General features: G+C 38.0%; 3 protein-coding genes across 3 annotated transcripts; 2 read left to right on the top strand and 1 right to left on the bottom strand.

The window, feature by feature from the left end:
* Nucleotides 1-5,747: 5,747 nt before the first annotated feature.
* Nucleotides 5,748-10,501, bottom strand: GCK72_004934 (uncharacterized protein; the record flags this gene model as incomplete). Its single annotated transcript, XM_053724952.1, has 7 exons — nt 5,748-5,930; nt 5,976-6,317; nt 6,369-6,483; nt 6,541-6,807; nt 6,851-6,937; nt 9,998-10,052; nt 10,372-10,501. 7 exons carry the CDS (start codon nt 10,499-10,501, stop codon nt 5,748-5,750), a joined length of 1,179 nt encoding a protein of 392 aa, XP_053589146.1.
* On the top strand, nt 9,533-11,443 carry GCK72_004933 (uncharacterized protein; the record flags this gene model as incomplete). Its single annotated transcript, XM_053724951.1, has 6 exons — nt 9,533-9,755; nt 10,308-10,534; nt 10,590-10,759; nt 10,816-11,039; nt 11,128-11,246; nt 11,300-11,443. 6 exons carry the CDS (start codon nt 9,533-9,535, stop codon nt 11,441-11,443), a joined length of 1,107 nt encoding a protein of 368 aa, XP_053589145.1.
* Nucleotides 11,444-12,192: 749 nt separating this feature from the next.
* Nucleotides 12,193-15,745, top strand: GCK72_004932 (uncharacterized protein; the record flags this gene model as incomplete). Its single annotated transcript, XM_053724950.1, has 10 exons — nt 12,193-12,273; nt 12,326-12,377; nt 12,425-12,698; nt 13,425-13,511; nt 13,555-13,821; nt 13,867-13,981; nt 14,033-14,374; nt 14,424-14,652; nt 14,914-15,593; nt 15,638-15,745. The coding sequence occupies 10 exons, from the start codon at nt 12,193-12,195 to the stop codon at nt 15,743-15,745; spliced, it is 2,235 nt and encodes a 744-aa protein (XP_053589144.1).
* Between the last annotated feature and the right edge of the window lie 412 nt (nt 15,746-16,157).

The raw sequence follows: 16,157 nt of genomic DNA, 5'->3' as shown, positions 1-16,157 counted from the left end.
ATTCAAATATCATTATCATAATCATTCGAAAAAAAACGTATATTTTAATTGTATAAAAAGAGTAAAAGACCAGTAATTTGAGAAAACAAAAGGAGTCGAAAATTATTGTGAATTTATTATTTCAAATCAAGAGCAAGGTGAAACAAAAGGAAGAAGAACATGAAAATGGAAGCGATAAAATTACAAATGATAAAATTAGGTCAGTCAAATACTCAATTTACGCTGAAGAAATACAGTACCGTGCAATAAGAAATTCAATTTTGGCATTTTCAGTTGAAAATGTACAACCTCGAGAATGTGTTATAGTATCACTGCTTTCTCAACGTAAACTTTTTATGGATCGTACAGATCAAAAATAGATCTCCATTTTTGCAGTTGACAAATTTTTTCTACGGACACTCCCTAGAGAGTTATGGTGATTTTAAGAGGACAGCTCAGAAACCACTCAAAAATCACTTTTGCATTGAAATGGGAAGATTTGAGGGAGAAATTACTTTGTCGATATGTAGCTTGCTAGGGAGTGTCCGTACAAAAAAGTTGTCAACAACGAAAAGGAAATTCATTTTGTGGGACAATCACTGGTTCCAAGAGACACTCTCAAAGTTGGACATTTTTAACTGAAAATACCGAAATTGTATATCTTATTGCACGGTACTGTACACATGGAAACCAATATTAATATTCTTCACTTAACTTGGACTTGTCACAGTGACCCGCAGAGTAGTATCGGTGATCCCTGCCACTCGCAACAAGCCGGAATATATATTTTTCAAGAAGTCTTTCCATTGACTCCGTATTCCATCAAGTCGTGTTTCAATCAAATGTCTCGTTTTCACAACGATCTCCATTTCGTTCCGAATTCGTGCCTTCTCAGTATTACATTTCTCTTCTTTCAACACTTCCACACATTTCATCTCCAACTCTTCGATCTTTTCCATCACTGCACTCAACTTCTGAATTTCTTCAATATCTTCAAGATGCTTGAAAATGACAGCAGCCAATCCGACATCTGGTTCGCCCGTTTGAATATTAACCTTACTGAGAGAACTGCAGCATGACACTAGAGCAAAAGTGAATTTTCTGTTTTCATAACTTTTTGCTTTGCTGGAAAATAAAAAAATAAAGGTCACAGTGGTTCAAGTTCTGAACTCACATGAAATAATATTTCCAATATCGACGTTGACACGTCGCAAATGCCAACTTATCCAATAACTCTTGCTCATTAAAGTCCAAGCCTCTGTTGAGGCCAATACCAAGGTTTCGGATCAGATCTTCTCTAGAATTGACCCAATAGCGAATGTACTCATTGATATCCTTATAGCTAAAATTGGTTTCACCCAATTCCACATTTCCAGAATGTTTGATCGATTTCAGAACATCTATAGTCACCCATCGAGCATCCGAATAACGCACTGACTTGAAGTTGAAGGGCTGCAAGTTTAAAACTAAATTCATTCAAAACTCATGAGACTTACATCATCATGTTTGAAATCTAGAGCAATATTACATCCGATACTAAGACGGGCCTCCGGTTTGACAGTTTCCAATATAAACGAGAGATCCTCGGTGTTCAGAAAATCGTTATTTACTTCCCGATCTGGTGTATACTCAAAGGTGATATCACTGTAGTTCTCCGGAATAACTCGCTTTATATATTCCTTCAGGTTTTCCGACTTCTTATCCTTCACACAAATAAAATAATAACATTTGTCCACCACAAAAGTTTTAAAGATTCGTCTAGTAACATTCATGTTTTCTTGAATGGGATTCAAAACCTCGCGAAACAGATCATTATCACGGGACTCTATAATACTTGGTATATTATTGGAAAACCTCACAGTAAATTCGCTCCCATTTATCGATATAATACAAAAAGTCTCCCTCATACGAATAATGAGTACATTAATCTTTTGTTTTTCTCGTTCTACTATTTTTGCACTTCGTTTTGAACAAATGCATAGTTTTATTCTGAAAACAATGAAGAAGCATTAAACAAAAAAGGAAATTTAATTCAACTTACTTTTCAGAAAAGTTCAATAACTTCACAACAAGATCAGCCGCTGAATAAGGAAGCTTCAATATTGGAAGAGAGCTCATTGCAATAAGAAGATTGAAGAATCGATTGGAATACGCTGCTGTGGGTGTAAAAGAGGGACCTGCTGTTCCTCCCAATGTGTGGTCTCCTTGTGAATGCGTATGTGTCTGGGCATCTTGAGTCCTGTGGACTGTCGTTTTTATTGATTTACGGGCTCACAGTGCATTCGAATACTCCTTGTTCCCTCTGGTCGATACTTTTCCTCGTGCCAAATTGGTCGATTTGCTGGAGAAATGACTTTTTCGATATGTAACTTACTAGGGGGTGACCGTACAAGGAGCTTCAATAGTGGAAATATGCTCATTCTGGGCACGAGGAAAAGTATCGACCAGAGGGAACAAGGAGTATTCGAATGCACTGTGAGCCCGTAAATCAATAAAAACGACAGTCCACAGGACTCAAGATGCCTAGACACATAAGCATTCACAAAGAGACCACACATTGGGAGGAACAGCAGGTCCCTCTTTTACACCCACAGCAGCGTATTCCAATCGATTCTTCAATCTTCTTATTGAAATGAGCTCTCTTCCAATATTGAAGCTTCCTTATTCAGCGGCTGATCTTGTTGTGAAGTTATTGAACTTTTCTGAAAAGTAAGTTGAATTAAATTTCCTTTTTTGTTTAATGCTTCTTCATTGTTTTCAGAATAAAACTATGCATTTGTTCAAAACGAAGTGCAAAAATAGTAGAACGAGAAAAACAAAAGATTAAAGTACTCATTATTCGTATGAGGGAGACTTGTTGTATTATATCGATAAATGGGAGCGAATTTACTGTGAGGTTTTCCAATAATATACCAAGTATTATAGAGTCCCGTGATAATGATCTGTTTCGCGAGGTTTTGAATCCCATTCAAGAAAACATGAATGTTACTGGACGACTCTTTAAAACTTTTGTGGTGGACAAATGTTATTATTTTATTTGTGTGAAGGATAAGAAGTCGGAAAACCTGAAGGAATATATAAAGCGAGTTATTCCGGAGAACTACAGTGATATCACCTTTGAGTATACACCCGATCGGGAAGTAAATAACGATTTTCTGAACACCGAGGATCTCTCGTTTATATTGGAAACTGTCAAACCGGAGGCCCGTCTTAGTATCGGATGTAATATTGCTCTAGATTTCAAACATGATGATGTAAGTCTCATGAGTTTTGAATGAATTTAGTTTTAAACTTGCAGCCCTTCAACTTCAAGTCAGTGCGTTATTCGGATGCTCGATGGGTGACTATAGATGTTCTGAAATCGATCAAACATTCTGGAAATGTGGAATTGGGTGAAACCAATTTTAGCTATAAGGATATCAATGAGTACATTCACTATTGGGTCAATTCTAGAGAAGATCTGATCCGAAACCTTGGTATTGGCCTCAACAGAGGCTTGGACTTTAATGAGCAAGAGTTATTGGATAAGTTGGCATTTGCGACGTGTCAACGTCGATATTGGAAATATTATTTCATGTGAGTTCAGAACTTGAACCACTGTGACCTTTATTTTTTTATTTTCCAGCAAAGCAAAAAGTTATGAAAACAGAAAATTCACTTTTGCTCTAGTGTCATGCTGCAGTTCTCTCAGTAAGGTTAATATTCAAACGGGCGAACCAGATGTCGGATTGGCTGCTGTCATTTTCAAGCATCTTGAAGATATTGAAGAAATTCAGAAGTTGAGTGCAGTGATGGAAAAGATCGAAGAGTTGGAGATGAAATGTGTGGAAGTGTTGAAAGAAGAGAAATGTAATACTGAGAAGGCACGAATTCGGAACGAAATGGAGATCGTTGTGAAAACGAGACATTTGATTGAAACACGACTTGATGGAATACGGAGTCAATGGAAAGACTTCTTGAAAAATATATATTCCGGCTTGTTGCGAGTGGCAGGGATCACTGATACTACTCTGCGGGTCACTGTGACAAGTCCAAGTTAAGTGAAGAATATTAATATTGGTTTCCATGTGTACAGTACCGTGCAATAAGATATACAATTTCGGTATTTTCAGTTAAAAATGTCCAACTTTGAGAGTGTCTCTTGGAACCAGTGATTGTCCCACAAAATGAATTTCCTTTTCGTTGTTGACAACTTTTTTGTACGGACACTCCCTAGCAAGCTACATATCGACAAAGTAATTTCTCCCTCAAATCTTCCCATTTCAATGCAAAAGTGATTTTTGAGTGGTTTCTGAGCTGTCCTCTTAAAATCACCATAACTCTCTAGGGAGTGTCCGTAGAAAAAATTTGTCAACTGCAAAAATGGAGATCTATTTTTGATCTGTACGATCCATAAAAAGTTTACGTTGAGAAAGCAGTGATACTATAACACATTCTCGAGGTTGTACATTTTCAACTGAAAATGCCAAAATTGAATTTCTTATTGCACGGTATTGTATTTCTTCAGCGTAAATTGAGTATTTGACTGACCTAATTTTATCATTTGTAATTTTATCGCTTCCATTTTCATGTTCTTCTTCCTTTTGTTTCACCTTGCTCTTGATTTGAAATAATAAATTCACAATAATTTTCGACTCCTTTTGTTTTCTCAAATTACTGGTCTTTTACTCTTTTTATACAATTAAAATATACGTTTTTTTTCGAATGATTATGATAATGATATTTGAATAAATAATATTTTTACATTTAAAATAATGAGATGATGATAAAAAAAAGGGAATCAAGGCAATTGAAACACCCGATTTTAGGGGGGAAACGGGTCCAATAAACGAATAAATTCCGGTGAAAAAAGTTATATCTTTTGGAGTTACATGGAAAGGGAAAAGCGATAGAAAACTTGGAAAAAAACGGTTCCCTCTCCTATCGATGCGGAAGTCTTGAATATTTGAATAGTTCGATTACGGAGTTCTTGACCAACCGTACTTTAAACTGTTGGAATTCTCTACCCGTTTCTTCTTTCCCGGTTAAATCCTCCTCCCGTTCGTTTAAAACTAACTTGAAACATGTTGATTTGTCTAAGTATCTAACTCTTTCTCCCCTCAACTATTAATGTTTCTACTTGTCCTTCCCCCTCCCTATCTCGTTTTTGACCTATTCACGAGGTAGCAAAAAAAGGGCAAAACTATTTTTCTCCTTTTTACTACTTCCAAAAGGAAAAATAGTTTTTTACCTTCCTAATTTTGCGTCCTCCAGAATCGGCCCATCAAATATTTCTTTATCTTTTTGTAATCCACTTCGGTTGTATCAGTGGCTCCTTGCCCTTCATATCGAATTAAAATAAATAAATGAAATAACCGTCTTTTCTTTTGGATTGAAGAGTGGCTTCTTCTTGGCAAGAGCATCTTTGAGTGCGTTTCGTTTCGATTTTCGGCGACTGTCTGTAAATGGAAAGTATAAGATTCTTATATTAAGAATTCGAAGAAAAGGAATTGATTTATATTTTCTTTTGAATAGTTTTTGAAATGAAAGGAAAAATTGATATCACGAGAAGAAAAACCGGTTTTGGATGATTTTCAAAATGTTTGGTTTTGTTTTGTTTCTTTGCTAATAGGGACTGAAAATCAATTGATGGCTATGAAAATTATTAGAAATTCGGTTTTTTGAGAGAAGCACAGTGATTTTCATTTCAGCTTTTTATTGAAAACCCTTTTTTCCTTACCATTTTTATCCTTGCTCATCGCCTTCTGCGCAGCTGCAACCATATCAAACTATCCGTTTTTCATTGCTGACTTTTTAGTTTTCGGCTTCTCTTCTTCCTCCTCCTCGTCCTCCTCATCAACATCTTCTTCTTCTTCCTCCTCCTCATCGTCCCCTTCATCCTCATGAACGCCCTTCTTTTTGAGTTCTTCCACATCCAAATTGTCATAGTCCTCGAAGTCTGTGTCATCTATCTGAAATTCAAAATAGTTTATCTCAAAAGTTTTCACTTCACTTACATCACTAAACACCGGCTTTTCATCCTCATCCTCTTGAATATTCTCCTCTACTCCATAATACTCATCATTGAAAATCGACTTCATTTTCTTATCGAATTCTTTTGGATCAAAGTCAGCATTCAACTCATCAAGTGTCAATGGAATATCCACACCAGCCGCTTTTCGAAGCTTTCCGAGTTTCTGCTCAATTTCAGATCGTTTCATCTTTTTGAGTTCAGCCAATTCTCGTTTCTTCTCCTCTTTCTCTTTCTTCTTTCGTTCTTCTCTTTCATGTCGCTTCACTTTTCGAGACGAATCGTCGGTTCTCATTGATTCAGCGACGGTACGTGGATATTGTTTGATCTGAAACAGGTGATGATGATGGATTTTGGCTCAAAAAATGAGTAAACTTACGAATTCTTGATCAGGATCCTCGAATCTGAAATTATACTTCTGCTCGTACTGCCGATTCTTGTCGAGCTCCTTCTCATCCTCCTCTAACGCCACAATTTCATCGTATGTTGGATTTCTAAACATAGAAAATATAATATAAGTTTTCCTTTTTTCCTTTTTCTTTTCCACTTACTCTTCGTTCTCTCCCGGTTCATAATCTTTGTTGAGCAAGTAATCACGAAGGAATTTCTCAGATTCATCCAGCTTTTGATCGTCCTTCCAGAACTTTTTCAGATGTTTCAACTCCTTGGCCTTCTTCTTATCAGCCTTTCCATCCTCCGACTTCATCCATTCATAGAAATCATTATCCTCATCTTCCAGTTCTTTCGACGTCTTCTTTCTCTCTTTCAGAATATCCTCATCGTCTTCATCATCGCCCAGATTGATTGCAGCGGCCAGACTGAAAAATGATAGTTTTTATTGTAATCGATGTGAAAACTAACCTTTTTCGAATCTCCTCCTGCTCCTCATAGTATCCTTTCTGCTGGGTCTTCTTGTACTCGGCTTCCTCGTCGCTTTCGTCGATTTGTCTGAAACAAAACGTGGTTGTTTGAACAATCAAAAAACTATATTGGAATAAAATGAGAAAAGAGTGAGCTTTTCCTCCCTAAAACTAAAAGGAGATGTTATCGGATTCCCGTTGTCCCGATGGACATGCAAATGGACTGGACACCCCAAAAATGAGAGATAACGTATTTCGAAGAGGGTGGCAAACGGAGGGAAAAGATGCTTCTCTGGTATTTGATTATTCAATGGAAGGGAAATTTTGTGTGTATAAGCATGAGATAGGGTCAACAAGATGTGTAACAAAGGGTGTTCTGCTCGCACTCCTGGATCGCGTTTGTCGTGAAATCAATTAAATGTGATACCTCAAACTTGGGTAATTAAACCATTTATTATGATTGTAAAAAGATAAAGAGATTTGAGTTAATCAATAAAGATAAAACAATAGAATGTGAGTTTCTTGAGAAACTCACCAGATTGGTGATGAGGTATGAGAATTGTGAGGACTTCTTGTGAAGTCTCAAACAGAGAGATTGGATGTGAGGTCAAGAGGAAGCTTCTTGATGAAACTTCCTAGAGATTGGAAAAATGGGGGGGGGGGCAGTCTGGCCTCACCCCCAAGGGGCGTGGCTAGACCGTCTCATGACAGAGATTGATGGGAAAAGACGAGAGAGAAATAAGCAGACTTGTCACGGGCCGGGCCGGGCCGGGCCGGGCCGGGCCGGGCCGGGCCAAAATCAGGAAAAATCTCGGCCCGGCCCGTTTTGAAACAGTTTTTGAAACATTTTTGAAAATTTGATGTTTTTTTTTAAATTTTGGAAATTTTTTGAAATTTTTTGAAAAAAGTATAGTTTTCGAGTAAACATTTAAAATTGAATCAAAATGTGAATATGTATGATAATTTAAGCATTTTTACTCTTTTTTTTTCGAAAAATTTCAAAAAAAAAATTGGTAAAAATAGGTACCCATTTTTGAATCCGGGCCGACCGGGCCGGGCCGGGCCAAGAGGAATTTCGGCCCGGCCCGGCCCGGTCAAGGAAAATCTCGGCCCGGCCCGGCCCGGCCCGATTTTTGACAAGTCTGGAAATAAGAGATGGGGTGAAATAGTGTTGAGGAGAAAGGTACTCAGAGGTCTGAGTACAAGATGTATTCACTCTAATTGAGATATCATCGGCGGATTTTGAAGGAAAAAATGGGTTTCCATGGCGAAAAGATAGGGAGAATAAGCATGTTTGATCATAATTGTTGCTTTAGAGAGAAATATAAACGGTTTTCAGAATATCAAGGTAGATTCCCTAATTTTTTACTTCAAAACTGGTTTCAGTTTTATCTGAAATTGCAAGAACTATTCATTTCTAGGTATTTCATGAAAAATATCAGAGTATGATCATTTTTCTTGTAAAAACGACTGAAAACTAGTTGTACAGGCACTCCCTAGAAAGTTACATATCGACAAAGTAATCTCTCCCTAAAATCGTCCAATTTTAGTGCAAAAAAGTGCGATTTTTGAGCTATCGTCTTAAAATCACCATAACTCTCTAGGGAGTGTCCGTACAAAAAAGTTGTCAACTACAAAAATTAAGCTCAACTTTTGATCTGTAGGATTCATTAAAACCTACTAGGTGTGAAAATCAGTATTACCATGACACACTCTCGAAGTTGTTCATAAGGTATTGACCGGTACTCTATGACTGAAAGTTGACATTGCTTGCGTTTCTGAACATAAATCTGAAGAAAAGAATCGAAGTAGATTGAGATAATTTCAAAAAAAAATCTAAGTATTTCAGATCATTCGAATTCTGAGGAACACCCGAGAACGGCATCAGAACCCTTACCTTCAACTACTACAGAACATTTGCTTCTTCCTCGAATGCCTTCAGTTCGTTTGAAAAAATTTTCCAGGTCCAGTTCTTATTGCTGACACATTCCCCATTAATCATGACAGTTATACAGCCAACACTATCAGATATCGGATTCCGATCTTGTCGAGTAACTGGCCGCCCCTCCGGAGAAGCATTCATTTTCCCTTGCGACAAACCACATTTTTGAAAAGTATTTCTAGCTTCTTCTTTCTAATTACCTCCATTTTTGTTTACTCGTCAATGTACTTCATTAGCTTTGTCATTACTTCAAGAACCTTCAACATCAACAACAAATCCTTTTTCTTATTTCGCCTCGGCGCCATCGATTTAGAGGCGCGCGGCGCCCCCCGTCTCTTTCAAATTAGGATAACGAGGCGTGCGCGTGCACTGGAGCTCCAAATAGTGTGAGTTGAGTGGAGAAGAAGAGAGAGAAAGAGGGGACGACGACGGCTTCTTCTTCTTCCTTTTTTCTTCTTTTTTCATGAAGAGACGTTGGCGCCGCCCGTGACTGGCAAAGCTTTTTCATTCACCTTTTTTGCTTTGCTTTGCTCTTTTTTCTTGGGTTTTCAGAGTTTACATTTCTAGATTTCTAGAAGTAAAAAGTTACAGGAGTACTGTAGTCTCGAATAGGTTCAAAACACTGCATCTTACTGCATTACGTACATTTAAAACTACCGTATCCCCAGATCTCCCTTCACTTTTATCTCGAACTTCCTCGTGTTTCTGAAAACTCGAAGTGGAAATGCTTTTTTTCAGGAAATGCCAAAATTCTTCATTCTTGGGTGCCTTCTGATTCATTTCTCTCCCGGAACCACTTCGATTCTAAAACATTCAATCCGTGACTCGAATGGAGTGATTGTGGAGAATGACAATGATGTTTGTGATGCAATGTGCTATTCCAATTATTCGGATATTGTCGTGAGTTTCGGATTGAGAATAGAAAAAAGGGGTATATGGGGACTTGGAAACGGAACAGATTATGGTAAGATGCAGGAAGTTCAAAGGAAATGTGTTCCGTGTTTTTTTGGAAGTTGTGCATTTTTACAATCTTTTGATCTAGTCACATAAGGTTTCGAAATAATTAGGCTTGCCAAATCACATAAAATGCTGTGTTCCGAAAATTCAGCTTCCTTCGACCTGACATCAGAAGTGACATTACTTATTTCTTCTCTAGAAACTCTGACCTCGTGGCTCAGAAACCCAAAACTAGTTCATTAAACTTACGTTTTTAGAATCAGCTCGTTCAGACCTTTCAAATGAGTATAATCATGATTACATTCTGAAAATTTTGAATTTTTGGGTCAAAACACTCTCATTAAAACTACTGTAACTTTGTCAGTTCTCATCCAAATCAAATGAAAATAACATTTTTGAACTCAGCTTGACGAAAGCTTCCAGAAAAGTATAATCATGACGCTACTTGAAGCAAGTTGGGTCCCGCCACGACAACTACTGTATGCGCCTTCAAATTGGAATACTGTAGTTATCGTGGTAGGACCCAACTTGCATCGAATATGGGCGTGATTATACTCAGGACTCATACCGTATCAGAAAACGTGTTTCAAGGAAGAATGCAAATACGGTTGTCACCATCGTACCGGAATCCGTGAACGTCTCAACCCATTTCAATCGTGTCTCGGTGCCTGTGAAGCTCGTTTCCGTGTGAATTTCGCAGAGAACGAAAACAATACAGACTTCATAAATCGAGCCTGGGAAGCGTGTCTTCATGCATGTCGACTTCCGTATAAGACCAAGATTAGAGTGAGTTTAACACAACTTTTTTGTAAACTTTCAAACCCAAAATCTAATTTTTCAGTGGAATGTGTACATTGATCTACGTTCTGGAGAACCCATCTGGAATTTCGAAAGAATAATTTCAGATGGTCATCGTATTTCGAGTGAGGCATTGGAATACGATGATCTTATAAGTACGGTGGTTTTGCGGAAGAATCATTTCTTCATGGATCCAAGCAGCAAATTGAGATTGTAAGTTGGGAAATAGGTCTGTCTGGTTTCTGTCTATCCTGATGTCCCACTTTCAGTCCAAATCTGAATGTTTACGATGCTGACAGTCGTGCAATGCAGACTATCATGATGGAAATGTTGGAAAAAGTACGTCAAGAGATCTCAAGTATGTCTCCACGTCGTTTTGATGGAATTTCGAGTATCGATTATGTGGGTCCACGTCTTGTGGAACACGGACCGAATGGGCCGATTGTGAAAGACATCACTGAACTACAGTACCGTCCGAAGGAAGTGATTATCTGTAAGTTCCGTATGATATGTGTGTTTTCCACGTGGTTTGTCTATTCTTGAAGATAAGGGAATGGTATTCAATATGGATGATCTTCTAGACCAGTCTGGCGAGTTTCGAGAGCAACATTTCACTTTGATGTCATTTATGTTCGTGATGATGTCAAGTGTCATGCTGTGTGCTTGTATGAAGTTGAGGAGTCAGTACTTGGCATTCAAGGTGAGATTTATTCTGAGGCAGATTCGTGAATCCAATAATCCAACTATTTCTAGACGACCCGTCTCCGCCGTTCCTCTTCCACCACTCAAAGTGATGATTGGACGAAACAAATCCCGACTACTGGAGAAGCACCGCCATGCTATTCCCCACCAGATCGCAACAGTTCCATTCAATTGATGAAGAATAATTCTAGATGATTACGCGCAATTACTTAACGCCACGCCCCTTTTGTAACTACTGATGATGCTGTAAATAAATGTATAATTTGGGATATGAGATTTCAAATACAGTAACGAGCAGTCTCGTGTCAAACGCCGAGAGTGGTTCCTTCGGGAAAATCAGAATTACTCATTGAAAAAATGATCCAATTAGGCGCAAAATATGACAAAAACGTGTTTTGAGTTTTTCTATTTACAAACTTATATTTTCTAATATGAAAACTTTTTATTGTCTCTCTGGTAAATCTCGTGATATTACCACCTGTCACACCTTACTAGTCGGACAAAAGAGATATAAGATATTCATCTACGCTCTGCTGTATTTTAATGTTGGAAAAGATAATTTGGATTACTGTCTACTTACATTTCATCTTCTGCTTTCTCTATCAACGTAGAAATCGAGCCAGCATGAGTTAATATGTTCATATTTATGAGACTTTTTTTCTAATCACCTTTTTAAAATTATTTTCAATACGTTCCACTATTTTCCCCTTCTTTCTAACATGAAACAGCTGTCATTTTGCGTTTCTTAAATTCCACGACGAAATTTCGCAAGTGCGCCCCACCGCACTCTTGTCGTCACTGCCAAATTTTTCTTCGATTTTCGTGGAATTTGATTAATTTTTGTTAGATTTCACTAACTTTCGATAATTTATCTCGTTGCTTTTATCGTGAAAATCGTTAAAAAGAATGTTGTTCTGACATAAATATTGATTATTCTACAGAGAATGAACAAAAAGAAGAAGATCTCACTCTTCGGCGATGAAGAAGCCGGCGAGCAAGAAGGAAATGGCTGGGAAATTAATAAAGTGAGTTTTTTAAAATTAAATTTTTACATTATTTATATTTTATTGTTTATAGGGATACGCCCAGAACTATGACAACTGGAGAAGGCTTGAGGAAATGCAGAAAAGTGAGTTTTTTTCTTCTATTTCAATTCTAAATTTCTGAATTTTCCAGTCAAAGATAAATACGGTGACGATGATGACGATTCGTCGAGTGAATCAGAGCCAGAATGGACTGATGGACACGAAGAAGCATTCCTTCGGACCCTCGGAGCTCTAAAATCCGGAGATCGATCTGTTTTCGAAAACGGAAAGAGTTTCTTTAATGATATTCAAGAATCCTCTTCTAGCACGAAAAATTCCAAAGAAAAACCGAAAAAGTCGAAGAAAAGGGATGAAAAGATGACTATTAAGGATTATGAGCGAAAATTGGTGCTGGAGAAAGGAGGGTAAGTGAGAAGAGCGATAAATATCTGAAGTTGTTACTGGGGAAACATTAAACTGGTGTTTCATAATATATCGGATCATTCGAATTGCGAAATTCGAGTCATCTTGGAGTCGACGTCGCGAAAATTATTTCTTTCGCAGGTTTTGACTTTAATTGCAGTAAAATACTAGTTTTCAGGCATTTCCACAAGAAAAATGATCACACTTTACATTAAACTCTTCGAAAAATATAGTTCTTGCAATTTCAGATGGCTGAAACTTGTTTTGAAGTGAACACTTAGTTTTGTAAAGATTATGAAGCTAGAATCTACCTTGATATTCTGAAAACCGTTTATATTTCTCTCTAAAGATACAATCCTGATCAAACATGCCTATTATCCCTATTTTTTCCTCATATAAACTCATTTTTTCTTCCAAAATCCGCCGATGATATCTCAATTAAAGTGCATACATCTTGTTGACCCTATCTCATGCTTATACACACAAAATTTCCCTTCCATTGAATAATCCACGCAGCAAGACAAGAGAAGCATCTTTTCCGCCGTCTGCCACCCTCCCCGAAATGCGTTATCTCTCATTTTTGGGATGTCCAGTCCATTTGCATGTCCATCGGGACAACGGGAATCCGATAACATCTCCTTTTAGTTTTAGGGAGGAAAAGCTCACTCTTTTCTCATTTTATTCCAATATAGTTTTTTGATTGTTCAAACAACCACGTTCTGTTTCAGACAAATCGACGAAAGCGACGAGGAAGCCGAGTACAAGAAGACGCAGCAGAAAGGATACTATGAGGAGCAGGAGGAGATTCGAAAAAGGTTAGTTTTCACATCGATTACAATAAAAACTATTATTTTTCAGTCTGGCTGCTGCAATCCATCTGGGCGACGATGAAGACGATGAGGATATTCTGAAAGAGAGAAAGAAGACGTCGAAAGAACTAGAAGATGAGGATAATGATTTCTATGAATGGATGAAGTCGGAGGATGGAAAGGCTGATAAGAAGAAGGCCAAGGAGTTGAAACATCTGAAAAAGTTCTGGAAGGACGATCAAAAGCTAGATGAATCTGAGAAATTCCTTCGTGATTACTTGCTCAACAAAGATTATGAACCGGGAGAGAACGAAGAGTAAGTGGAAAAGAAAAGGGAAAACTTAATATTTTCTATGTTTAGAAATCCAACTTACGATGAAATTGTGGCGTTAGAGGAGGATGAGAAGGAGCTCGACAAGAATCGGCAGTACGAGCAGAAGTATAATTTCAGATTCGAGGATCCTGATCAAGAATTTGTAAGTTTACTATGTTTTTGAGCCCAAATTCATCATCGTCGCCTGTTTCAGATCAAACAATATCCACGTACTGTCGCTGAATCAATGAGAACTGACGATTCGTCTCGAAAAGATAAGCGACATGAAAGAGAAGAACGAAAGAAGAAAGAGAAAGAGGAGAAGAAACGAGAATTGGCTGAACTCAAGAAGATGAAACGATCTGAAATTGAGCAGAAACTCGGAAAGCTTCGAAAAGCGGCTGGTGTGGATATTCCATTGACACTTGATGAGTTGAATGCTGACTTTGATCCAAAAGAATTCGATAAGAAAATGAAGTCGATTTTCAATGATGAGTATTATGGAGTAGAGGAGAATATTCAAGAGGATGAGGATGAAAAGCCGGTGTTTAGTGATGTAAGTGAAGTGAAAACTTTTATTTTAGATGAACTATTTTGAAATTCAGATGGATGACAGTGACTTCGAGGACTATGACAATTTGGATGTGGAAGAACTGAAAAAGAAGGATGTTGATGAGGATGAAGGGGACGATGAGGAGGAAGAGGAGGAAGACGTTGATGATGAGGACGAGGAGGAGGCTGAGGAGAAGCCGAAAACTAAAAAGTCTGCAATGAAAAACGGAAAGTTTGATATGGTTGCAGCTGCGCAGAAGGCGATGAGCAAGGATAAAAATGGTAAGGAAAAAAGGGTTTTCAATAAAAAGCTGAAATGAAAATCGCTGTGTTTCTCTCAAAAAATCGAATTTCTAATAATGTTCAGTCCTAGTCAGCAAAGAAACAAAACAAAACGAAACATTTTGAAAATCATCCGAAACCGGTTTTTCTTCTCCTGATATCAATTTTTCCTTTCATTTCAAAAACTATTCAGAAGAAAATATAATTCAGTTCCTTTTCTTCGAATTCTTAATATAAGAATCTTATAGTTTCCATTTCCAGACAGTCGCCGAAAATCGAAACGAAACGCCCTCAAAGATGCTCTTGCCAAGAAGAAGCCACTCTTCAATCCTAAAGAAAAGACGTTCGAAGAGTATTTCAATGAATATTATGCTCTCGATTACGAAGATATCATTGGAGATACCCCGACAAGATTCAAGTATCGAGAAGTGGAACCGAATACTTTCGGATTGAGTACTGATGAGATTCTGGAGGCTGATGAACGTCAGTTGAATGCGTGGGCTTCATTGAAGAAAGTCACCGCTTATCGTACTTCTCAGGAAGAGTTTTTCGATCGGAAAGCTTATCAGAGAAAGGCGGAAGATGTGGACAAGAAGAAGAGGATTCTGTCGATTGATTTCGGAGGAAAGAAGTCATTGAAACGAAAGGCTGAAGAAGAGGAAATGGAGAAGGAGATGGCTGAGATGGGAGAATCAGAAGAGCACGGAGATGAGTCGGAGAAGAAGAAAAAGAAGAAGAAGAGAGGAAAGAAGAAGGCGCCGGTGAAGAAGGTCGATTGGGCAGTGGCACCTGCTAAGGATATTGAAGAGGTGGAAGAAGAAAAGGAGGTGGAGCAGCAAGAGGAGCCAGAGGAACCAGTTGTCCAAGAGAAACCAGAACCGGAGCAAAATGGACATGCGGGACCACCGAAGAAGAAGGCCAGAAAGAGGACAAAGAATAAGGTAAGGCATTGGAACCCCTATAGCTTCATTATCCCTTTTTTCAGAGCAACGTGATCGCTGAGAAGTTCGGAGAAGGCATGACGGATTCTCGTGTCAAGGCCTACGGTCTAAACCCGAGTCGTCTCAAGAAGGGATTGGTCTACGGACAATAATCCCGAGATTCTACCGCTCTCTTGTTGTTTTTGTTAATTTTATTAATTTTTTTCCCAGTTATTTGTTGATTTTTGCAAATTTTTGTTGCCCCGTTTTTGAGAAATGAAGAGTTTTGATTTTATTTTCAGATAAATTCTCCTCCGAAGAAGGGTCTTGACACCTCTTGATATATTTGTTCTAATTTGTCTTGTTTCCTCTCTTCTTTTTTTCACTCGTTCTTCCACTTTTCTCCTAAATTTTTTCCCACCACTGACTCTTCGTGCATTCTACACATATTTAGTAAGAGATGGAGTCAGTTTTGGCTGAGAGAAAGAAGGCCACTTCCAATGACACCCAGACGAAACAAAACGGGAGTCTTCTTCTTTCTTTCCGCATCTTGCACTCCTTTTTTTCCTGCATAAAGCAAAACTT

The sequence above is a fragment of the Caenorhabditis remanei genome, chromosome II (assembly GCF_010183535.1).
Source record: "Caenorhabditis remanei strain PX506 chromosome II, whole genome shotgun sequence".
Classification (NCBI taxonomy): Eukaryota; Metazoa; Nematoda; class Chromadorea; order Rhabditida; family Rhabditidae; genus Caenorhabditis; species Caenorhabditis remanei.
The sequence above is the reverse complement of the archived record's forward strand: the minus strand, read 5'-3'. Positions and strand labels throughout refer to the sequence as shown.